Here is a 25,522-nt window from a genome sequence, read left to right as displayed (position 1 = left end):
ATGCTTTTATTTATAAAATGTTTAACATTTAAAATCTATATAAAATATAAAAAATACATTTTTAAAATATCATTTTTTCAACAAATCATAAAAGAAGAATATAGCCTTCAAATTAAATTTGTTTATTGCTTATTTATGAATTTAGTTCTTGGAAGAACTATATGTTCATTTATAAACAATTTAATATACCTTTTCAGCACATTAATATATTTCTGGAGATTCTTTATCAAAAAGATGATATGAATCTATAACACTTGATTGTAATTTACTTTCTTGAGAAATCGAATCTATTCCATAAATATAATACTTAGCACTGAGATTATTGATGAAGTCATTCCAATTTTTGCTTGATAATAAATCGATACATCCATAATAATTAATTGTGACTGAAGGATTTTCACTGCTTTTAAATGCCTGATTAATTTGCTTAAGACCATTTTTAGCAATATATGATTTGTAAATTTAAATAGCTTCTTCTTAATCATATTTTGAATTTGTTTATATGGTTAAATTAACCTTTTGATAGCTACCTAATGTTAATTTATCAAAGGCATATTATCCTATGCTACTAACAGCTGATAACCAGCATTTATTATCTAGATTATAGCTTGTGTCACATTTGTTTAAATCAGGAACTATTTACTCTATTGTTGTCATATTAACGCGGAATTAACTCTTATCAACATAAATATTAAGAGCTCTTCTTTAGAATTCATGAACAATATTTATTTAGTATTTATATTACTTCTCGTTTTTAAGATTAGGGGTTATATTTGAAGTAATTTTTTCCAAATCGGCAAAATTAGCTTTTTCCACCTCAATGAAGTCAGGTACTATCATTCCATTTAGGAAATCGTATGTTTTCTATTATTCACAGCAATAGTTAATATTGTATGTCAAAAACCAATTTTGTAATTCTTTATAGTTTAAACCACCATATTTATAGTTTATACCTAAAATAGCACCAGGTATGACTTAATCAATAATATCTGAGCAATGTAATTTGCATTATGAAACATCCTCAAATTAGTTAAAACCTCTGATGTTAACAAAAGCAAGACATTAAATCGCTAAAAGCAGAGTTAAGGTAATGATGTAAATCACTTATTTTGCCATAAATTTTATTTTTAAAGTAAATAATTTAAAATAAATTATTAAATAAACATTTCTTAAGTCTGGATATTTAATAGTTAATATAGGTTTCTGATCATAAATCTTTTATAAAAAATGATAAGAATTCCTATTACTTTTTTATTTTCCCTCTTTTAGTTGAATTTAATCTTGATAAATGGCTGATCAGAAATCTTAAATTTAGCCTATTCTGACCTTCACTATTCTAAATTTGATAATAAAATTGATGAAATTATTTTATTTTTTTGATTGATTAAAAACTTATTAAACAAAATTTATTTTTGTAAGTCATAAATTTGTTAAAAAATTTATTAATTAAATTAGAAAATCTTATTTGTATATTTTATTTCTTGTAACTTAAAGCCAAAAAAAAGAAAATGTATGTATAAAAATGATTTATTTTCATATTTAATTTAGAATTAAAATAATGTGCAATTAAAATGAATTATTCTTTTATTAATTGTAATCATATCATCGACCTATGTATATTAATCAGTTTTGTTTGAACAATTTTTATTTCCATGAAGAACTCATATTAAATATTTTAATTGATTTTCAATCAAATTTTAAAGATATTGAAAATTAATTAAAAATACTATTTATTAGAATTAAATATTTTCGTTCCAAAGAAAAATAAACTATTACTTTAATAATATAAAAAACTGAATACATATCAAATTATTTTATTTCTTAAAAGTTTTATTAATTTAATAATTTTTTAAAAAGAGATTAAATAAAGACAAAGTTTGTAGTAAGAAATGTAAAAACTTTAGTAAAAGTTGCAAAAATAGTAGTTAATATACTATCAAAAGGAGCATGTAACATTTTAAATAATAAAATTAATATGACAAAAAAATTATTAGAAAAAAGATCTATTTAAAAATAACTGAATAAAGACTATCAACACCTAATTAAAGATAAGTTTTTTATTGGTAAAGATACTAAATATTAATGTGAATATGTAAGAAGAGTGTTCTTTTGATCAAGCTTCTATTGGTTGTGGTGGTTTAGGAAAACTAAAAAAATGTGTAGAGAAATAAATATTGAATCTTATTAACTTAGAGGAGCGAGTGGAGCTATTGATAAGACCTTTTAGTTACTAAAAAACTTCGAATAATATTACTTAAAGCTTTTTTAACAAAACTACATAGAATCCAGTTCATAGAACGTAATAAATAGGCAGCCTTATTTATAAATAATTTGAAATAATTTATGCAAAATAAATTACATTTTTCTATCCATTTCTTTAATAAAAGTTGAAGGTGATAAAGTAGTAGACTTTGTTAAAAGGTAAAGTTCTTTGATATTACCAAGTGTAAATTTCATTTAAAATATTAAATCTTTTGAAATAGACTCAATTAAACCTATTCCTTTTATTAATAATTTCTAATGATATTACAATACCAATCAATCAATCAAGAAAGCTTAATATTTATTTACATAAAGAATTTTATTGATTTACATAAAAGCTGCCAAAATAATTGTAAATTCATGAATTAATCTTTTAAAAATTGCCATTCCAACAACATATTTATATAAGAATGTATAAAAAATATGTATATTATTGCAAACTTATGATAAGCTGACTTCTTTCATATCATAAATTAATAATTTAATAAATGAAAAAATGTTCCTAACGTGTAATTTAAATCGGCGATAAATAGCTATATTAAAAATTACTCATCATTTGATGTTGCATAAGGAGTTGAAAAATTTATAAGTCCTTTTGAAATCATAAATAATCAATGAGAATATTATGTAAAATAACAATTTTAAACTATTTTGTAGGAGATTCATCAGCTAATATGCTTTTAATTATTTTTAACAAATATAAAAGGGATTACTCAAATTAAAATGAGCTCTCTGCTGATTGATTTGTTTGGTTGAAGAATAACACCAAATAAAAATTTGGTTTAAAATTTTTATGGATAAATGTTTCGCTGCTATTTCAAAATACTTCCGAAAATACTATAATAGGAGCAATATGTAGTGAATTAAAACCTATAGAAACCGCATAATTCAATATTGAAGCATTTTGTGAGGATTTGAGCTTAATATCACCAAGAAATATATGCTATTATGATTTATCTACAATAAAGTTAAAAAAATTAGAAGGAAAACATTTTAAGTAAAGACATGGAAGATGATATCTTTATACTTTAGCTTAATTAAATATATAAAGATATGTTGTATATTAAATAAAAAATATTGATTTTTATTATATTTTGTTAATAAATAAATACAAATTTCTTAAATCTAAAATATCTTAATTATTAATACATGCTCTATAACAGATTTCATATTCATCAGAAATGAAATTTATTATTGAAGAGATTCATTATTTTTGTTATGAAGCATTAAAAATAAACATTACAGAAATATTAATAAATTAAATTATAAATTTGTTTTTGCAATTAATTTATAGATTTTTTCATAGGTTTTAAACCATGTTGAAAATGAAAATTAATTTTGTACTAAATTGAAATCTTATTAGAAATGATTAGAATAGCACAAGTTTTAAAGTACAGAATTAAAAGTAAGTAAAAAAATTAAAAGAAATTTTAATGTGTTTTAAAAGCAAATAATAAATCCTATTTATATCAATTAAATATGCAAAAATTATTAATTTAAACTCGTGTGCGTGCGTATTTGGTTTTGTTTAGTTAATTTTGCTTTGTTTATCTTCTTTACTTTCTAATTTTACTTTGAACACCAAAAATATCTTTCTTTGTTAGTAATTAAAAACAACGAAATTAAAAAATAGTACTACTTAGATTTTAAATGTCTATATGGTGATATTCAATTTAGGATTTTTATTTTCTTTTTTTAAAATATTTCTATTTTTAAGTATTTATTTATTCTATTTCTCACGATTTACTTGTACGCTTAATTCTTTGTTGTTATTTCTTTCTTGCTTTAGTTTGGCTATTGAGTCTTCTAAGTTGATTACTTTATTTAATACGAAGACTGATTGCAATCTAAAAATTGAAAAATGCGCACTTGTGAAAGCAAAATCAGATTAGATAGCTATTATGATTGCTTTTTTTATTAATTATAATGACTTGCCTAAAATAAACTAATATAATTTAAAAACGTTTTGAATTAATCGATATAAGAGGATAATAGGCTTTTATATGATTTATATTTGTTTTAAAAAGGTTTTTATTAAGATTCAGCTAAAGCTATATATGAATAGAGCCAATATTGAGATAAAAACTATAGATATCTTCAATGATATTAGAGCAAATATGGAATACTTTAACTTTTAAAATTTAAGAAAAAATTTTATTTAGGTTTAAAAAATATATATAAAGTATTTGATTTTTCAAATTTGACGTAAAAAACTAGCAAACATAGCTTAGTTTGTAGCAATTAAAGTTAGAACATGTGGAGTTGATGAAATTATATGTGCGTAGTAATTAATGTTTTGAATTTAATGAAATTAGAAATTTGTATTTAGCTGCGTTGTTGGACTAATAAGAAAATAACAAATATGCATGATCAAAATTATTTTGGATGCGCATCAATATTTATTTCAAATTTGGAATTAATTAATTAAAATTTTTGATTAAGATTTCAAAAGAAGTGCGCACTTGATTCGTTGGTTAATAATCTTAACATTATTTTGAACGCATTTAATTTTAAAACTATGATGGTTAATTACCAGCTTTAAAAATAGCTCTAATAGGATGAATAAGTCTTATCATAATTAAATAAATTAAAAAAATTTTTAAATACCAACAACTTAAACATAATTAAAAAAAAAATTAAAAAAAATCTTTAAAATGCAAGTCAACTCCAATAACGTTACCTACGAAAACGGCTTCATCCAAGCTTCCTACTAATACAAGTCCTCCAATGTTGAAAAGCTTGAAAATGGTACCTTGAAGGTTACTCCTAAGACCACTGAATACACCTTCAAGACCAACACTAAGGTTCCTAAATTAGGTATCATGCTCGTCGGTTGGGGTGGTAATAACGGTACTACCTTCACTGCTGGTCTCCTTGCCAACAAGATGAAGCTCTCCTGGTTCACAAAGAGAGGTGAATAAACTGCCAACTACTACGGTTCTATCACCTAAGCTTCTACCATTAAGGTTGGTTGCTCTGGTTCTGAAGAAGTTTATCTTCCCATGAACTAAGTCCTCCCCCTTGTTAACCCTGATGATGTCGTCATTGGTGGTTGGGATATCTCTGCCTTAAACTTATCTCAAGCCATGAAGAGAGCTTAAGTCTTAGAATACAACCTCATTGAAAAGTTAGACCCCTATATGAGAGATATGGTCCCCAAGAAGGCTATCTACTATGAAGATTTCATCGCTGCCAACCAAAAGACCAGAGCTGACAACATCTTAGAAGGTCACAACAAGCTTGAACACTTGGAAACCATCAGAAAGGACATCCGTGAATTCAAGGCTGCCAACAACTGCGATAAGGTTATTGTTCTTTGGACTGCTAACACTGAACGTTTCTGCTAACTCACTCCTGGTGTTCATGACACTGCTGAAAATGTCCTTAAGGCTATTGAAAACTCTGAAGCTGAAATCTCTGCTTCTACTGTTTATGCCGTCGCCACCATCTTAGAAGGATGCAGCTATATTAATGGTTCTCCTCAAAATACTCTCGTTCCTGGTGTTATTGAACTTGCCAAGCAAAAGGATGTCTTCATTGTTGGTGATGACTTCAAGTCTGGTTAAACCAAGATTAAGACCTCTTTGGTTGATTTCCTCGTCAGTGCTGGTATCAAGCCCCAATCCATCGTTTCCTACAATCACTTGGGTAACAATGATGGTAAGAATCTTTCTTCTGAAAAGTAATTCAAGTCAAAGGAACTCTCCAAGAAATCATGCGTTGATGATATCACCGGTTCCAACAAGATCCTCTACCCTGAAACCAATAAAATCGATCACGAAATCGTCATTAAGTATGTTCCTTACACTGGTGACTCTAAGAAGGCTATGGATGAATACCTCAGTGAAATCTTCCTTGGTGGTCAACACACCCTCGTTCTTTACAACGTTTGTGAAGATTCTCTCCTTGCTGCTCCCATTATTCTTGATTTAATCCTCATCACTGAATTATTTGAAAGAATCGAATACAAGGTTGATGGTATGAGAACCTTCCAAAGATTCAACAGAGTCTTATCCACTTTAGGTTATCTCTGCAAGGCTCCCTTGACTGATGAAAACACTCCTCTTGTCAATTCCCTTTACAGATAAAAGAGTGCTCTTGATAACATCTTCAAGGCTTGTGCTGGTCTCCACGCTGATGATAACTTACTCCTCGAATTCAAGTGCCCCGTCACTGAAGAGTGAAATACACATTTTTGATCCTGATTTTAATAAATTTTCTCATTCTTATTCTGGTTGATGGAGTAGATGTACTATTTCATTGACTTTTGTTAAACCAAACAAACAAACAAATAAATAAAAATTAAATAATTTATATAAACAACAACTAATTATTTGTAATTCCTATCTATATTTCAATAATTATTTTAATTAATATTCTAATTTTGCAAATAATCTTTCAATATCATTTTTTATTAATCAATATTAATCTCAAAAAATATATCGAAATCCCTCCCTAAACAAAAGGCTGGCCAACCAATTTACAATTGATTAAATTATCGAGGTTATACAAATTCCTTAATTTTAGGAAAATAAAACCTCATTTAAAATAAAACATTAATTTCAATTATTAATACATTTAATAGAGGCATGTATGATATTAAAGCTTCGAATTTCTGTAAATTAAAAAAGCACTTGGTTTTTATTAGCTATTATTGAAAACCTAGGTTATTATAGTTGAAAACCGAATGCTGAGCATATAGGAATTTATTAATTATTTATTTAACGAAATTCTATTTCTAAAATTTTTCTTATTTAATTAAGTTACTAAAATTATGATATAATATAAAAATAATCATAAATCTAACTCTTTATATTTTAGATTAAATTATTCTATTACAAAATATTATGATATGAAACATAAATAAAATAATGTAGTTTATATTCTAATATTCAAATATTTTTATATTTATTAATCCTATTTTAATCATTTATTTATTATCATAAATGTTTATAGGCAACTAATCTTTTTGGTTTAAGATATTTGGTTTTAAGTTTGAATTTTTCGAAACTACTGATTTTGTTAAAGCTATCAATATAAATGAAAGTAAATTATAAATCAAAATTAAATAGAATAATAAGGATAAATTAAAAAATATAAGAATCGAAAAAAATAAACAGTTTTTACTAGAGATCAATTTCCAAATTTTTGAGATTAGTGCACTTTGCTAAAGCAGAACTTAAGTCTACTGCTCCTTTATAACTAATATTATTTCCACTTTTAAATATTAAAGAAACTATAATTAATTAGTTATTATGAGGAAAAAATATAAAACAATAATATAGAAATGAATAAATTATTAAACTAAAAATTTAAAATAAAAATTATTTAAATTAAGAAAGAAAAAAAAAATACACAACAATAAAAAATCAAACTAAAAGTAAATAATTAAATTAATGGAATTTGATTGTTTTAAATTCAATTTTAAATTAAAATTTTCACAATTCAAAGCAAATAATATATTTTTACCTAATATTAAGTATCAAATTTGAGAGGTTAGTGCACTTTCCTAAACCAAAACCTAAGCCTGATACACCAACATCACCAATATTATTGGAACTTTTTAAATATTGAATTAAAATTAAAGAAAAAAAAGAGAAATAATAAGAAATGAATTAATAATGAGAGCAAAAGTAGAAATTAAAAAGCTAGTTTAAATTAATTAAGAAGAAAAAAACAAAATTAGAATTAGAATAAATAAAATAAGATGTTAATAAATAAATTAATCAATAATTAATTTAAAAGGGTTTTATTATTTTAAATTGATTCTTATATTAAAAATAACATTAATCCAAAATAAATAAACTGCTTTTACTAGATATAAAGTACCATATTTGATATATTAGTGCAGTTTACTAAGGCAGTACCAAAACCTGATGCCCCAATTTCGCCAATTTAATTGGTACTTTTTAAATATGGGGAAAAAAATTTAATTAGTTAGTTAGTAAAAGGGAAAATGAAGAAAAAATATGTTTTTATAAGAAATGAGTAAATAATCAAAGCAAAAGTTTAAAAATAAAAAATTATTTATATTAAAATATAAAAAAAAATGAAATCAAAATAAAAAAGTAAAATAAATCAAATAAACAACTAATATATTAATTATGAAGTTTTATTGTTTTAAATACATTTTTATATTAAAAAGTATCACTGTCCAAAATAAATAAAATGTTTTTACGAAATATCAAGTATCAAATTTGAGAGATTAGCACACTTACCTAAACCAGAACCTAAACCTAATACACCTTCATCGCCAATATAATTCTAGCTTTTTGAATATAGAAGAAGAAAAATATATATAATTAGTTAGTTGATAGGAAAAAATCACAAAAAAATGAAATAAATAGTAAAAAATTAATTAACAATAAAAGCAAAAATTGAAAAATAAAAAATTTCTTAAATTAGCAAAGAAAAAATATAAACAATCATAATAAAAAAGAAAGCAAAATATATCAAATAAAAAAGATAGCAAGCAAATATATATAAAGAGTTTTAATTTTTTTAAATTCATTCTTATATTAGAAAATATCACATACAAAATGAAAAGTGTTTTTACCAAAGATTAAGTGTCAAATTTGTGAGATTAGTGCACTTTGCTAAATTAAAACCTAAGTCTGATGCCCCATTTGTACCAATTAAATTGTAACTTTTTAAATATTGAAGAAAACACAATTCATTAATTTGCTTTTTGAAGAAAAAAATGAAGAAAATATATGAATTAATCAGAAATTAACTAATAACCATAGCAAAAGTTGAAAATAAAAAAATTAAATATATTAAATTAAATTAAGAAAGATGAAAAAAATAAACAGAATAAAAAACCAAAATTAATCTAATATAAAGCTAATAAATAAATAAATTTAAAGAATCTTATTTTTTTAAAATTAATTTTTCTATTTAAAAAATAACAACCCTAAACTAATAATATGTTTTTACCTGAATTCAAGTTTTAAATTTGAGAGATTAATTATATTTCCTAAAGCAGAACTGATGCCAGATACACCTTTTTAACTTATTTAATTGTCCCTTTCAAATATTGAAGAAAATATAAATAATTGATTAGGTTGTTAAAGGAAAAAATGAAGAAAAAATGTCAAATAATAATAAATGAATTATCAAATTAAAGTTGAAAAAGAAAAAATGAGTTAAATTTAGAAGAAAAAAAACATGATCAAGGTAAAAAGCAAAATAAATCAAATCAAAAGTTAATAATTAAATTTAAAAAATTTTATAGTTTTAAACTCATTTTTTAATAAAAAAATACCACAATCCAAAACAAATAAACTGATTTTACATAAATTCAAGTGTTAAACTTGAGAGACTAGTGCAATTTACTAAAAACAAACCAAAACATATTGCTTCTTCATCACCAATTTTATTTCCACTATTTAAATATTGAAAAAAAAATATTTTATAAATTAGTTTATTATTTATTTAATTAATCAACATTTTGGGATGGGGGAATATTTTTAAAATTATAAAATCTAAAAGAGATTAAATAAAATCAACTAAATTAATATATTTTAATATTATATTTAGAAATATTATAAATATTTATCTCTCCTTAAATTACTACTACATGAATTTAAAATTAATAGATTGAAAAAAAAAAAATCATCAATATCAAAAATTATTTATTGAATTTAATAAATTTTTGTTCCTTAAACTATCAACTGATATTTTTACAGTAAGTGATTTTAAAAAATTTTACTTTAGAAGAATTAAAAAATTTGAGAGATTAGTGCAGTTTCCTAAACCAGAACCTAAACCATATAAACCAATTGTACTAATTTAATTTCCACTTTATAAATATGGAAGAAAATATAATAAATTAATTAGTTAGTTAATAGGAAAAAATGAAAAAAACATGAGATAATTTAATAATAAAATCAAAAGTTGAAAAAGAAAAATGGATTAAATTAAGAAAGGAAGAAAGAAAAAAACACAATCAAAATAAAGCTAACTAAATTAAAGAGTTTGTTTTTTTGATTTAATTTCATTTTTTTTTAAAAAACAAATATCATTTTCCAAAATAAAAGAGTTTTTTTACGAGAGATAAAGCTCCAAATTTATGAGATTAGTGCATTTTCTTAAAGCAGAACCTAATCCTAATACACTTTCATCACTAATTTAATTTTCACTTTTTAAATATAGAAGAAAATAAAATTAATTAATTAGTTAGTTAGTTATAAGGTAAATTAGAAGAAAAAATATAAAGTAATTAAAAAAATAGATTAACAATCAAAGTAAAATTTAAAAATTAGAAAAAGTCAAAATTAATAAAAATATATTGCATTAATAAAAATGAATTTAGAGATGAAAAGTTATTAGAAAAATAATATTTTTAAAACTAAGTAAAAAAAAGATTAATAACGATAAAAATAAATTTAACTTACTCAAGATGAATATGGAGAACTGTATGAGATTAAAGAGAAGAGTTTAAAAACTTTATTATTTGTAAGAATGAAGTTTATAAATATTGATAGATAAATAAATAAATACATCTTCTATTTTCCTATATTATTTTTTCTATTATATCATTTTTTTATCTTACAAAATAGATAAGTAAATTATTGGAAATTTAATTAATTTTAAATATATTAAGAAATTTATTTAATTTTTTTAGAGTTTATTTCAATAAAAATTACAAATAATTATATCAATTCATAAAACTAGCTTTTAGAAAAAGATAAAACAAATAATTTGGTCCACCTATTCTTTAGTAAATCTTGATAGTACTTGTTAAATTTTATATTTAATAATATAGTAAGAATCATAAATGGCTATCTATTGATTGAAAAATTCATATAATTGAGTACTAAAATTTTGAAAATTTATTTAAATTATTAAAAACCAAATACAAATTACATGTAAATATATAAAAGACTATTATATAAATTTATTTAATATTATATTAATTTCTATTAGAAATATAAAAAAATAGTTATAGGTGTAACCTATCACTATTTATCTCTTTTACAAAAAAAAAAAAAATCTGCAATTAGCAATATTCATATTTAATAGCTTCTTCTAGTAGTTAGTAGTGTAGCAACAAATATTCAACTCCTTTTATACAATTTGATTCAACAAAAAATATTAGTGACCCTCAAGGTACAAGAAATGTTTAATTGTATTGATGCTTTTATATCTTAAATAGGTCAAAAAACATATAATATATGATATATTTTAAAATTAAAAGATTTAGTATGAAAGCCTTTTTTGTTGAAAAAATTTTATTATAATCTTAAAAGTGTAAAATTTTGCAAAAAGGGTTTTGCAAAAGAAAACTTAATTAGAATTTTTTGGAAATTTCTTTTAAGCAAAGATATTAAAATATTGTTTATGTATAATTAGTGAGAAAATAAGCATAGTAAATTAATTTAAAAGAAATATGTAGATAAATAAACAAACAAATTTATTTATTATTTTTGTTTGAATTATTCAATAAATAGGCATTTTTATTTTTAATAAATTCTTTTAGGAGCACAATGAATAATTGTTTACTATAAATAATGATAGATAGTTAAAAATGAATTCCCTAATATGATAAAGAAATATTATATTTTTATTGATATTAGAATAGATTGATTGTTTTATTTAGTGAGTAAGTTAGTTGGTTTTTTTTGTTATTTTTTTTTTATGAATCAATTAATCAATGAATGATTGTAAATTTATTTTTTGTATAAAGATATTTTATCTTTTCTTAGTAAGGTTTTCATCTTGGTATATATTCATTAACGTTAATGATTGGAAAACTACCTGAACTCTCTAAAGTATGGAATTTAAAAATGTATTGCTATCCTACTTAGAGAGTGTTGTGTTGCAAGGAATATGATTATTTCAAAATAGCATGTATCATCTAAGAAGGTTTCAGTGTATAAGAAATATATTAAGGATTTATTCTTTCTACAGAAACTATTTCAGCTATTACTGTCTGAAAAGGCTTCAAGCTCACGTTTTCAATCTTGACTGTAATGATGCTTTATTCACCATCTATGTTTTTTATAAACTTTTCTTTTTGGTAATAGTCTTCTCTTGAATTACTTTTGTAATTACTTCCATTATTACAAACGTCTGAATTTCTATTAAAGACGTTGTTGACAGGCAAACTACTACGCTTTATTCCGCTATCAAATAATTGTTTTTAAGGGCTTTGAGCAACTGATTTTCTGTCACTTAAATTAGCTTGATTATTTAACAAGCTGTTTCCAAAGTTAGCAGCCGCATTTATGTGATACTGTAAGCTATTGTTGCTAGTAAATTTATTTTGAAAATCTGTAGTTTGTCCTCCTATTTTCAAGTTGGACAATTTATTATTGTTTCTTATTAAGTTTTGTTAGCTTGCATTTGATTGTTGATTTGTATCTTATGCTGAAATGCTTTTAAAGAATGGATTTATTTTTCTTTCAAAAAATTTGTTTTTATTTTATTCTTCTTCGATATCTGACTCAGCCGACATAGATTGAGAGCTGTTTTTGATAGTTTTTTTAATAGACACACTTTGAATGGATGAGTCTAAAAGTTATTAGTTATACTCATTACTATTAATATTCTATTAGTTTTAATTCTTTGGCTATATGCAAGGACTAAGATCAGAAGTATCGTTTTATTCTTGACTACGCTATTATTGTTATTATTATTGTCTAAATTGATTATACAAATTTGGTCTCTATTAAAATTAATAAAGATTATTTTAATATACTTAATTATTATTTTGAATATTTTAATGATTCATATACTGCTAAGTAAAAGTTTCATTTTCATCCTCTAAGTCGTCATCTAATTCTTATTAGCTTGAAGAAGAGGATTTGTTCACACTATAAAATGGTTTGTTTTTTTTCTAAAGATTAATTTATAAGTTACTAGATAAAGATTGATTCGAAGATCCTAGGACTCTGCTTTTGTTGCGTTTTTTATTCTTTTTGTTTTACACGCATGTTGCCCCAACCTAATAGCTAGATTTTTATGTATTTTTATTCACATTATTATTATTATTTTATGTTTGCATCCCAACTTGTTAATTCTTCAGTAGCATTTAAGTTGAAGGTTATTGCGCTGCTACTTTTTGTTGAGGGTTTTCTGGGATAGGAGAGATTTTAGATTTGTTTTATTATTTGTACTTCTCTTAGAATTCTTAATCTGAAGAAGAACTATCATTTGAAACATTTATATTTATATTTCTATTTACGATATTAGGTGTATTGATTATATTGCTAAAGGTGTTTTTACTATAAGTATTTTAATAGTTTGTATTGTAATTAGTGGATATATTATTTGTTTCAATGAAATCATTAGCTTTCAATTGAGGATGACTATTTAGAGTTTGACTGACTAGTTGCTGCTACTTTTGCTTAATATAAGGGCTTTAGGAATTTTACATTTGTAAATTTTACTGCCCTCCATTTTATATGCGCGATTATTAAAGATGATTAACTTTAGTTGTTATAAATTTTGAATCATCATCACTGCTTTCAGAGTTATTGGTGTAGTTATTTTAAGGAGGATTTCTTTGAGCTGAATTACCGTTGTTATTATTACCGCTAGAAATATTACCACAGTCGCTTTTGTTGTTAGCTTTTATCTACTCATTCATTTCTTATTCTTTTAATTTAGAAATTTAATCAAGTTAATCTCTAATACGATTAGCAAAAGCACGCTTTTTTGGTTTTTTTTTGGCTTGGTTATTTGTATGATGCTCAGGAGCGCCAAATGCATTAAAGTAAACCCCCTTCATAATGAACTAGTCATCTGGAGCTTCATCTGCTTCCTTAAAATTAAATTCTTGGCTGAATGCTGCTGATGTTTATTTTTCCATATTGCCAAAGACTATATTTATAATATCAAAATGAATCAAATAGTTTCTAATCTATATTTATTATTTCTTGTATCAAAAAGTGTTTATAAGATCAGTGCTATTAATTCCCAAGTCACTCAACAAAAAGTAGACGTTTTAGAGCGCTATTGTATATCTGATATAAAAAGTGTATAAAATTTAATTAGAATTTATGTTATTGCTTGCTTGCTTTTCTTATTGTTAGTTAGTATAATTTTAATTATTATATGAATATTATCTCTGTATTATTTGATGCATTTAAGTGTTAATAAATATCTAAACTCTATTAAAAAATATATGAATGAATCTTTTGCTAAACAAAAAATTGAATCAAGAGCATATAATTAGTTTTTATCATTTTTTTATTATTAATTTTAATGATTCCAGCTAAAATTGCCTTTTATTGTTACTTTTTTATTTTTTATAAGCACATTCTCGCGCAATATGAGGATTTAAAAAATCAAATTTTTGAATTTTTTACCTATTTGGGCTCCAATCTTGTCAGAATTATTGGGCTTTCAAACATTTCCTTTATTAGCAAAATATTTTCATTCATTTTTATAAATAAATTATTATATTTAATTTTATCATCTTTATTTATTACTCATTTATCTAAAAATACTATAAAAATTTATAATTCCTATTATTTTTTAAGGTAAAACAGAGTGTTCTCTCAATTATTAAAATTTTCTCATTAATATCAAATTAATTTCTTTTTGAGATCAGAAAATTAATTAAAATATAAAAATATTTTTATATTTTGAATATGTTGACTGTCTATTTTAATTTATAATTAATCATGTAATTTTTTAATCATTTATATTGAATTTTTAAAATTTCTTTGGAAAAATTTTACAATTTTTTTTGAGATAAAATATATTGGGAAAAAACAAAAATTATTTGTCTAAATTACAGCTATAGGAAATAAATAGAAATAAGATATTGTATTAAAATTGGCTAAGGATGTGAATGACAACTTTTTTATATTATTAGGCCAAAATGATTTATGTTTTTTCCCTGTTTTATAGAAAGTAAATAGATAATAACTTTAAATTATTAAGAAATTAGAGATAATACTTGATGTCTATTCATAAAAATATTCAGATAAATAATATAAAGTTTTAAATCTACGACATTAATTGTTTGTATAAAGCTATTTTAGGAAATTTAAATAGTTAATTAATATAGAAGATGAAATTTATTTTTGATAAATTTATATTTTATTACTTGTCATTATTTTTTTAATTATTTTAGAATAAAATTGCTTTTGAAAAATTTATAAATGGTTTTATTAGCATTTTCTAAGTTTAAATATTTTATTGAGCTTAGATATGAAATAAAGCCTGCAAACTAATTTAAGAGCAGAAAGTCAATTGAAAAAGTGATTAAATATATGATACTCCAAGATTTATCATTATTATAGTTTAACTAATTTATTTAAGGTATAAACCATAGCCAAAAATATAAGCCTATAGATGTAAAGAGTATTAACTAAAAAATAGTATGAGCATATCTTAAATGTTAAAGCAGGTATTTCAAAATTGTTTCCAGCACAGACTTAGATGAAAATCCAGAGGCTAAGCAAATTAATGAATAATAGTAGTTTTCCTAAAATATTTATTAACATTTTAACTCATTTTAAATGGAAAATTTAATATTTACGTTTTTAAAATATTGGCAGACCAAAAAAAATATTTGATATTTAAAATAAATTAGAGTTCCTCTTAATACTCTACTGAAAGTGTTATCATAATAAATAAATAGATTGATCCATTCATTGCATAACTAATTTTTTTATTAATAAATACTTAAGTCATATTTCATTAATAAATATTACAAATGAGTATTTTAGCTTTTCATTAGCTGAGTATTTATTCTAGTTTGTATCATTTAATTGAGAAAATAAATTCCTTTTTGTTGGAGAGTGTGATATTGATACTAAGGACCTATTAGCTGTTGTTTAATCCTAAGGAAAGAATTTTTAGTCTTTGTCTAAGATTGTAGATTTCATATTATTCAAGTTAGATATAGTTTATTATCCTTTTTAAGGAGAATTTGAAATGCTACCTCTTAAAATAAAATCAATCTTGCGTGATCTTCTTTTTCGCCCTATTTCTTATGGACTTTTGTCTTCTTCATTTTGCTCATTGTTGAAAGTAAGGTAATTTTTACTTTACATTAAATTGTTATTTGTTTATGGAAGAACCATAATAGAACCCCTCTAGTTAATTGGAATATTTGGAGATTTACTTCCTTAATCAGCATTAAAATCTTCTATTTTTGAATGTGGTGATAAGTTAGGGTCATTTTGTTAAAACTCAATTAAAGATAAGTTTTTATCTTTTTAGTTAAGTTAATTATTATTTATATGATCCTATTCATTCTCCTTTAGATTCTTTAAAGGAGCAACTTTTTGTAAAGGTAAAATTTGTTAGGCATTATCCTTAAGAAACCCTACAATTATTGATATAACCCAAATAAAAGACTTGGAAATTAAAATGTAAACTATAATTTGGTATATTGGTTTAATTTCATTACAATCTTCTTTTGTTGGCCCACTACAACCTGAACTGCAATAAAAATTGCATTCAATGCATTACTTGTATGGAGTCTAAGTCATATACATTTATTTAGGGCATTCGACAATACAGCTTGAATTGTATTTTATTAGCAAATCAAAACATGTTTAACACTTTTTTTAAAATAAATTATTCAATTAGAAATATTAGAAATTCATGAGAAATAAATCTAAACTCGAAAAAAATTATCTTTATTATTTAGCTATTTAAAATATATTATAAGTTAGTATGTATTTACTTACAAACCAATAATAAAATGACATTCTTTATATAAATTTTTTTAAATTGTTATCAATCAAAGATTGAAATTCAATATTTAAAATTTAATCTAAACTTATTTTATTTTAATTTTTGATTCTCATTAAACTTTAGTAATATTGAATAGAATATTTAAATTTTTTTTTTTGCTAATTTAAAATTTGTAGCTTTTACTTGATATATTAATTTAAATAATTTAATTACTTAATTAGAATTAGGTCCAACACAAGTCTTACAAGATGGATGACACTATGAGCATTCTTAGTTATTTTAAAAATATCCATCTGGACATTTACTAATGCATTAATTCGATATCAAAAAGGTACCTTTTAAATAAATAATTATATTTAAAGTGTTATTAAATTAAATTAATAATATTAAACCTGGTTTGCATGAAAGACAGTTGCTACTTAATTGTCCGCTGCAACTTTCACAGCTTTGATCGCAGGGAACACACTAATTACTAGATTAAGAAATAAAATAACCAGAAGGACATTAGCTTAAACACTGGTTATTGAATAGAATTAGTTATGAAATACATGAAGTACATTATGTATTTGAAGTACCTGAACATTCTTTACAACTAGAATCACATTTTTAACATTAATTAAGGAGGTTATTCTATGAATAACCATTTGGACAATTGCTGACGCATGTTCCACTAGCTTATAGTAAAAATAATGAATTTTTGCAAGATAAACATTAGTTATTATTTGGACCTGAACAGGTTGCACAAGAGGCATCACATTACTCACATAAAGCTGTATAGGAATTACCATAGTAATTTGGTTAACATTATAATTCACATGATGTTGTTGATTTTTAATAATATCTAGGAGACTAGCAATCTACACATTAATTTTTAGAACCTCCTACACAATTTAGGCAGGTGGCATCACATTATTCACAATTGTTTGTGTTTGTATTTAAATATTATCCACTTGGACAAGAACTAATGCATTTAGAAGTAGATTTTTAATAAATAAACTGTGAATTACATGTTAAGCAGTTACTACTTGTTCCACCATTACAAGTAGCACAAGTTATATCGCATTTCGAACATGTATTATTTGAGGTATTTTAGTAATATGAGTCTGGACAAGATGAAACACAAGTATTGGTATTTTAATTTAAAAATAGACTACCACTACATTTTAAGCAATTATTTGCATCAGCTCCTGAGCATGCTGCACATGAAGCATCACAGTCAGTACATGAGCCATTGTCTTTAAATTGGTTCGAATTGCAATTTTCTAAACACATTCCATTTGATTTTTAAAAATATTTAGGAAGAGAACAACTTAAACACTAGTTATTATTAGGTCCACTACATGTTTTACAATCAGTATTGCATGGACTGCATTTATTATTTGAATTATCATTGAAAGTTCCACTTGGACATTAAGTGACACATTAATTTGTTGATAAATCAAGATATTTAGAACCACTACAAGACAAGCAATTATTTTAATTTGGGCCAGAACAGGTTGCACAAGTTGAATCGCAAACTAAGCAAGTACGCTAAGGAGTAATTTAGCCATATTAATTTGAATCACATTTCTATATGCAAGTGCTAGAAGATTACTATAAAAATAAGGGATCTGAACAGGAAAGACAGTTTGTATTAAGATTTCCATTACATGTTAAGCAACTTGAATCACAAGGAGTACATTAATTATTTGCATTATTTTAAAACTCATTGGTTTTGCAGCTGTTTTTGCATTCATTTCCAGATGTGCTTAAAAATAAACTGCCAGAACAACTTAAACAGTTACTAGAAGAAGGTCCAGAACATGTAAAGCAAGATAAATCACATTTAGAGCATATATTTGTTGATCCATCAGGAAATGTTCCCTATGGGCAAATTGAAACACATTAATTAGATGATTAGTTTAAATAAAGAGAATTAGAGCATTGTATGCAATTGTTAGATGCTGGACCGTTGCATGCTAGGCAACTTGAATTACAACTTGAGCAGATATTTGATGCAGCATTTGCATATGTTTGTGGTGGGCAACTTTCAACACATGTTTTTTAATTAGCATTAAAGTAAAAAGTTGTTGAACAACTTAAGCAATCATTCGAATTTGGACCAGAACAAGTTGTACAAGTTGGATCACATACAGTACAAATATTTCCAATGGCATTTTAATAAGTACCTTGAGGACAAGTAGGATTACAACTATTTGTACTTTCATCTAGGAATAAAGTCCCAGAACAGCTTTTGCAAAATGAAGCAGATCCTTCACAAGTTGCACAAGTGGAATTACATTATGAGCAATTACTTGAAGAATCTTAATATGTACCATCTGGGCAAATAGATGTACAAGTATTATTTGATGAATCAAAATATAAAGTGCCTGAACATGAAAGACAGTTATTTGAATTTGGACCTGAACAAGAAGTACATGATGAATGACATGCAGAGCAAATATTTCCTAAAGTGACTGAAATGTTTGAATACGTTCCTATTGGACATACAGAAATACAAGTATTGTTTGCTTAATTTAAGTAAAGAGAGCCTTGACAGAAAGAGCAATTATTCTGATTAGGGCCAGAACACTTCGTGCAAGAAGAATCACAGACTGAGCAGGTATTGTTGGAGATATCAGCAAATGTTTTAATTGGGCAATTATTTGTACAAGAGTTGCTGCTTGAATCGAAATATAATGTTCCTGTGCATGATAGGCAATTATTAGACTAAGACCCATAGCAAGTGAAGCAATTCGGGTTACAGCTAGAACAGCTTCCTGAGGAACTATAAGTCCCACTCGGACAACTTGATGTGCATGTATGAGTTGTTTGATTTAATTGTAAGGAACCAGAGCAAGTAAGACAATTATTTATTAGAGGTCCAGAACAAGTAGCACAGGTAGTATGACAAGCAGAGCAAATATTTCCAGATGAATTTTAATAGGTCCCATTCGGGCAAATTGAAACACAAGTATTATTAGAAGAGTTCAAATATAAAGAATTTGAGCAAGACAGACAATTATTTGGATCTGGGCCAGAACATGTAGTGCAGCTTGAATTACATGAAGAGCATGTATTATTATTAGTATTTTGATACTTTCCTGAAGGACAATCAGCAACACAAGTATTTCCATACAAGTATAAAGATCCTGAACATGATAAGCAATTATTTAGGGTATTTCCAGAGCAAGTTTTGCATTTTGGATCGCAAGTCGAACATAAGTTTCCTGTGGAATTAGCATAATATCCATCAGGGCAGGGTGAAACACAAGAGTTAGATTATGAATTAAAAAAAAGAGAACCTTAGCAAGATAAACAATTATTAGAATTTCCTCCCGAACATGTAGCGCATTGAGGATTACATGGAGAGCATATGTTTCCAATAGAATTTGAATAAGTTCCACTTGGACAAGTAGAAACACAATTCTTAAGAGCTGAATTAAAATACAATTTTCCTGAACAAGATAGGCAGTTATTGTCAGCTGGACCTGAGCATGTAGTACAGCTTGAATTACAGTTAGAGCAAATATTTCCTTAAGAATTAGCGTAATATCCATTTGGGCAAGTAGACACACAAGTATTTGCTGTTGAGTCTAAGTAAAGCGTTCCTGAGCATGACAAGCAACTATTAGAGGCTGGTCCAGAACAAGTAGTACAATTTGAATTGCAAGAAGAGCAAATATTATTCGATGAATTTGGGTAAGTACCATCTGGGCAAGTTTTAACACATTTGGTAGCTGTAGAATCAAAATAATAAGAGCCTGAACATTTTAAGCATTAATTATTATTAGGACCTGAGCATTTAGTACATGTAATATCACAGTTAATGCATTTAAGAAGTGTATTATCTGCAAACTAATTAGAGTTACAGCTTGATACACAAGAATTCTATAATGGTTATAAGTAATTTGGAGATGAACAACTCAAACAATCAGTTGAATTAGGTCCACTACAGGTTTTGCAAGATGAATTACAAGGTAAGCATTAATTATTATTTGTCACTATTAAATATTATTTTTTATTTTTTAATAGAAAAGAAGTGAATAATTATTTAATTACCTGTTGATGAATAAGTACCAATTGGGCATTAAGAAATGCATTAACTATTATATAAATATAAACTTCCACTGCAACTTGTGCAATTATTTGCTCCTCCTAAAATATTAAAGAAATTAATGTTTAAAAAAGATAAATATCTGTAATTCTACCTGGACTAATGCAAGTATAGCAAGATTAATCACAAGTCTTACAAATTTAATCACTAGTACTTGGCCAATATGATACAGGACAAGTAGCTAAGCAAGTTAGACCATTACCTGGGTTCAAAAAATTTGGCGAATAGCAGGAAGTACAAATATTGCCTAATTTAAAATAATATTTTTTTAATAAAAAATTATAAAATGATGAATAAAGAATAAATTGCAGGTAGTTTATTATATTCTACTTTAAAATTCAAATTAATTATAAATTTCTTTTACTATTTAAAATAATCCAGTTACATAAATAAATATTTTATCCTAAAGAAGTATTTGATAAACTGTAATTATAACTAAAAATTAACAAACAAAGGATTGGCTTTTGATAAGAGTTTGAGAAAATAAATTATAAATAGCATTTAGAAAATTTTTTAATTTTTTTATGATAAATTTTCTAAATAATGTTGATTTTGAGTGCATTTATGGTATACCTGGAGAATTGCAGGTTTTGCAGTTAGAATTACAATCAACACAAGTAGTAGGGTTACTGAAGTAAGTTGAAGAAGGACAGCTAGTTACGCAAACGTTGTTATATAAAAAATATGAAGATTAACAAGCCAAACAGCCAGATGCTCCGCAGGTAATGCAATTTGAGGTACACTAAATTTATATTTATGAAATAAAATTTTTATAATTTGTATTTTTAATGAAAATTACATAATCGACAAGCACATAAAGATTACTTAAGCCAAACGATTAAGTACCTACGTTTCCTGATAAACTATTGCTAAAATTTATAGTTAGTGTAGTTGAGCTATGAGTAAAATTAGCAATTTAATTCTAAAATAAATCTAGTTAATTATTAAAACCACATAAATCTGAAGTTCCAACATTTGACCCATATGGAATTTGTTAAACAACTGATCCGTCTACTGAAAGAATAAAATTTTGATTATTCCATTAATCTATTTTCCAGAGTGTATACCCAATCCTTATCGACCAATGAGGGGCTCTTTACAATAAAAAATGTATTAAATAAAGAAATATAAATAAAAATTAATTACAATCCTGTCCAAGATCTACTAATAGTGGCTCCACTACCAGATAACCAAAATCCTCCCAAAATATGATTAGTTCCACAATTTGTTGTTAAGGCTCCACTTGAGCCAAAGCTAGACTTAAGTCCCTTAAAATTGGTAATAATTAAACCTAATCCAAGTATTTCGCTTTAGCCAAAATAATTATTGAAAAGACCACTCAAGAGATATGACCCATCTTTAGGATCAAAATAGAAAAATTATCAGTAAGCAAGTATAAATTAGTATAAAATTGATTGTAAAATAAAAGAAGTAGAAAGAATAAATTACAAATTTATTTTAATTTGTAGACTAATTGAATTTTGACCACAATTTTTTTAAATAGAAAATAATTAAAAATTGTAAGAAAGAAAAAATTACTTATTAAAGAAGCAGTAAAATCTACACAAACACCACTGCTTAAAGTGGAAGTTTATGGACAAGAAGCTACGCAATAACCTTAATAGAGATAACCAGTACTGCATGAAGTACACATTTAGCTTTATGCGTCTGATGAGGCGCAATTTTAATTATAATCTTAAATACAAATATTACTTGTCTTGCTTTTAACATAGCCTGTCGGACAAGTAGAAACACACTAGTATTAATGCTAAATATACCCACTCTTGCAAGTGCAAGTATTAGAGGATAAAGTTGAGTTTGCAGGACAAGTAAGGCATTAATTCTAATAAGATAAATTAATTAAAATAATTACATTCCAAACAATTAAATTTGAAAAAATAAATATGGAGAGCAATTCATAAAATATAAATAAATTACACTAGTAGGACCACTACATGTTGCGCAGCTAATATCACAAGTATCAATATATAAATAAAAGTTTTTGAAGCAAAATCCCTCTACATTTCTATCTTAAATTGTTTGAGAAACACCAGAAAAGGTTACTGAGCTTGAGGAATGAGTAATATTTTTTTAATATAATACTAATTCATCGTTGCAGGTACCTTATTCAGCGTTTTAAATACAAATTTTTAATCCATCATTGGGATTTTTTGTTTATGAATCTACCAAATTATTGTCAATATATATTTTAAATACATCATTTTTTGTTGAATCAACACAACCACTCAAAAGAAGATCAAATCTCACTGAAAGGCTCCAGTGAGGTGGCAATTAACTTATTGTTTTCGTTTAAGTTTAACCTTTAACAAGAACTCCAGTGTAGTATTTTTATCCGCTCCAGTCAGAAAAAAGAGTATTGCTGCAATAATAAGTTGTTGTAGGTAGAGACCATCCTGGAGTTTAGTTTGAATTAGGATTTACAAAATCAGATGAAACCAAATACTCCTCTTTATTTAATAAATGAAAAATTAGAAATCATCCAAAATGAATAATTTATACTTTAAAAACTGATATTAAATAATATTGTTAATAAGTTTAGGATTAAATAATTTAGTTTCATGTTTATGTTATATGTGTGCTATTTTGACTTTTTGATTTTTATTATTTGTTTATATTGATTTTAATTATTTTTCTTAAAATTTCTTGTTTAGTAAAATCAGTCTTTAATGCCTAGAAATTTACGAATTATGTTTTTTTAATAATTGTTTATATGATAATAAGTTAATTGTAAAATAAAATTTGATATACCTTTATTTATTATTAAAAACAAACATACGTAAAATAACTTTAGCTTATATTATTAGTTTTTTCACTATATTTCCAAAGTATTTACTGAAAAGGTTTAAGTTTCTAATTTTCAAAAAAATCTAATTTATGTAAAATAAAGTATAAAAAAATTTAAAAGGCTTTTTATCTTACTATTTGACGAAATTTATAGTTTGTTGGAAAGAATTTAATTAGCTTTTCATTATTAAATTATTATTTAATATTTAAAAATTAGTTGCATACAAAGCAGAATCTACGTCAAAATAAAAAAATTCGTACTATTCAATCTAAAAGCAGCAAAAAATCATCATTTTACCATAGATTTAAAATTGCAATTAATTCAATAATAGTTAATTTGTAATAAGTTAAAACCAAAGTATTTAGCTTTTGTGAACATGAAATATGAAAAAATTGATAGTAGTTTAATCTCTTCATATTAAACATTTTTAAGTATTAGAAATATTGAAAAAATTTATCTCAAAATATTTGAGAGGTATAGGCAAAGATAATAAAAACAAGATTGGATTTATTTTCTTCAGATAATCTGAAAATGAATATTGCAGTTATTGATAGGAAATTAATGAATAGTTATGATAGATAATTACATTAATTTATCAAATTAGTAAATTAGTGATTGTTAGTTAAGAATCGATTTTAATAAATTACCTTATAATTACAATATTTTAGTTTACAGAGGATATATTAAATACGTCATTTGTTATCAATTTAAGTGAATTCACTTTAAGTTAAAAAATAGGTATATTAAAATTTCTTTAAGATTTTGATCTAGTAAGTTAATTCTTCTCAAAATTTTTTTCAGCTAATTGAATGCTTTTATATCATTATTTTCATAATATTTAAAAATGTTTTATGGTATTTCTTGATTGATCTTAAAAATTATACTTTTATTTATTAAGTAAAAAAAGGAATAATTAGTTTAGAAATACTGGTAGCTGTTTTAAAGAAATATTTATTGAAAATAATTTTGTAAGTAAAAAAGAATTTTAATTTTAAATATTGTTTGTCAAGTGCAAAATAAAAATAGTCCATTTTTTTCTTAAAATCAATGACTTTTTTGTGATTTATGTCCTAGAATGAGATCTAAAATATGATTTGCTTTTTTAAATAAAAGATTATTGCTGACTCACTTATAGAATAAAAAAGGATAATAAATAGCTTTTATGTATCATGATTATGTAATCATAAAATTTTATTTTAATGAATATTATGATCTATTTTAACTGATATTTGCCAAATTATGCATATTAATTAAATGAATTATATGTAATTATGTCTCAAATAGATGTAATCAAATTTTTTTAATTCTAAAAAAATCTAAATAAGCAGAGAATAATAAATAGATATAAGTACAATCGCAAATGCAAATAGTGAATTCAATTGACATTCTAAGTATTTATTTGTAAAATTAAAATATTAATTACAAATTAAAGATGTTAGAGTATTGTAAAATATAAAATCAAGATCAAATGATTTGCAATTAATACTCATCCAAAATAAAAAAAATTTATTAATTAATTAATAAAATTTTTATTGGATAAAAATATGCTCATTTTATTCTTAATTAACATATTAGGTTTACTTTTATTAAAATTGAAAATTAATTAATTTTAATCAGATCATTGCTTCATGGGTATAATTATTTAAAAAAAAACAACTATTAATAATAATAAGAAAAATATAATAATCACATTACAA

The 25,522-nt window shown here is 24.3% G+C and overlaps 5 protein-coding genes across 5 annotated transcripts; 1 reads left to right on the top strand and 4 right to left on the bottom strand. All coding sequences in view use genetic code 6, as the record gives it.

Moving 5' to 3' along the window:
* Positions 1-165: 165 nt before the first annotated feature.
* On the bottom strand, positions 166-1,116 carry TTHERM_000519829 (transmembrane protein, putative; the record flags this gene model as incomplete). Its single annotated transcript, XM_012797480.1, has 1 exon — positions 166-1,116. The coding sequence occupies one exon, from the start codon at positions 1,114-1,116 to the stop codon at positions 166-168; it is 951 nt and encodes a 316-aa protein (XP_012652934.1).
* Positions 1,117-4,820: 3,704 nt separating this feature from the next.
* On the top strand, positions 4,821-6,446 carry TTHERM_00519810 (inositol-3-phosphate synthase; the record flags this gene model as incomplete). The annotated part of the gene is made up of 1 exon (XM_001015295.2): positions 4,821-6,446. The coding sequence occupies one exon, from the start codon at positions 4,821-4,823 to the stop codon at positions 6,444-6,446; it is 1,626 nt and encodes a 541-aa protein (XP_001015295.2).
* Positions 6,447-7,126: 680 nt separating this feature from the next.
* On the bottom strand, positions 7,127-10,831 carry TTHERM_000519809 (hypothetical protein). The gene is made up of 12 exons (XM_012797479.1): positions 10,765-10,831; positions 10,659-10,708; positions 10,313-10,402; positions 9,974-10,063; positions 9,557-9,646; positions 9,199-9,288; positions 8,819-8,908; positions 8,441-8,530; positions 8,078-8,167; positions 7,732-7,821; positions 7,390-7,479; positions 7,127-7,290 (listed from the first exon to the last, which is right to left on the bottom strand). The coding sequence occupies exons 1-12, from the start codon at positions 10,801-10,803 to the stop codon at positions 7,203-7,205; spliced, it is 987 nt and encodes a 328-aa protein (XP_012652933.1). The 5' UTR covers positions 10,804-10,831; the 3' UTR covers positions 7,127-7,202.
* A 1,146-nt stretch (positions 10,832-11,977) lies between these two features.
* On the bottom strand, positions 11,978-14,077 carry TTHERM_00519790 (hypothetical protein; the record flags this gene model as incomplete). Its single annotated transcript, XM_001015293.3, has 1 exon — positions 11,978-14,077. One exon carries the CDS (start codon positions 14,075-14,077, stop codon positions 11,978-11,980), a length of 2,100 nt encoding a protein of 699 aa, XP_001015293.3.
* A 1,831-nt stretch (positions 14,078-15,908) lies between these two features.
* On the bottom strand, positions 15,909-23,600 carry TTHERM_00519770 (TNFR/NGFR cysteine-rich region family protein; the record flags this gene model as incomplete). The annotated part of the gene is made up of 11 exons (XM_001015291.2): positions 15,909-16,787; positions 17,137-17,258; positions 17,316-20,906; positions 20,965-21,060; positions 21,114-21,266; positions 21,593-21,761; positions 21,819-22,113; positions 22,166-22,376; positions 22,559-22,862; positions 22,958-23,487; positions 23,540-23,600. The coding sequence occupies 11 exons, from the start codon at positions 23,598-23,600 to the stop codon at positions 15,909-15,911; spliced, it is 6,411 nt and encodes a 2,136-aa protein (XP_001015291.2).
* Positions 23,601-25,522: the final 1,922 nt, after the last annotated feature.

This window comes from Tetrahymena thermophila (assembly GCF_000189635.1).
Source record: "Tetrahymena thermophila SB210 genomic scaffold scf_8254654, whole genome shotgun sequence".
Taxonomy (NCBI): Eukaryota; Ciliophora; class Oligohymenophorea; order Hymenostomatida; family Tetrahymenidae; genus Tetrahymena; species Tetrahymena thermophila.
Note: the sequence above shows the minus strand (reverse complement) of the source record. Positions and strands in the feature narration are given on the sequence as shown.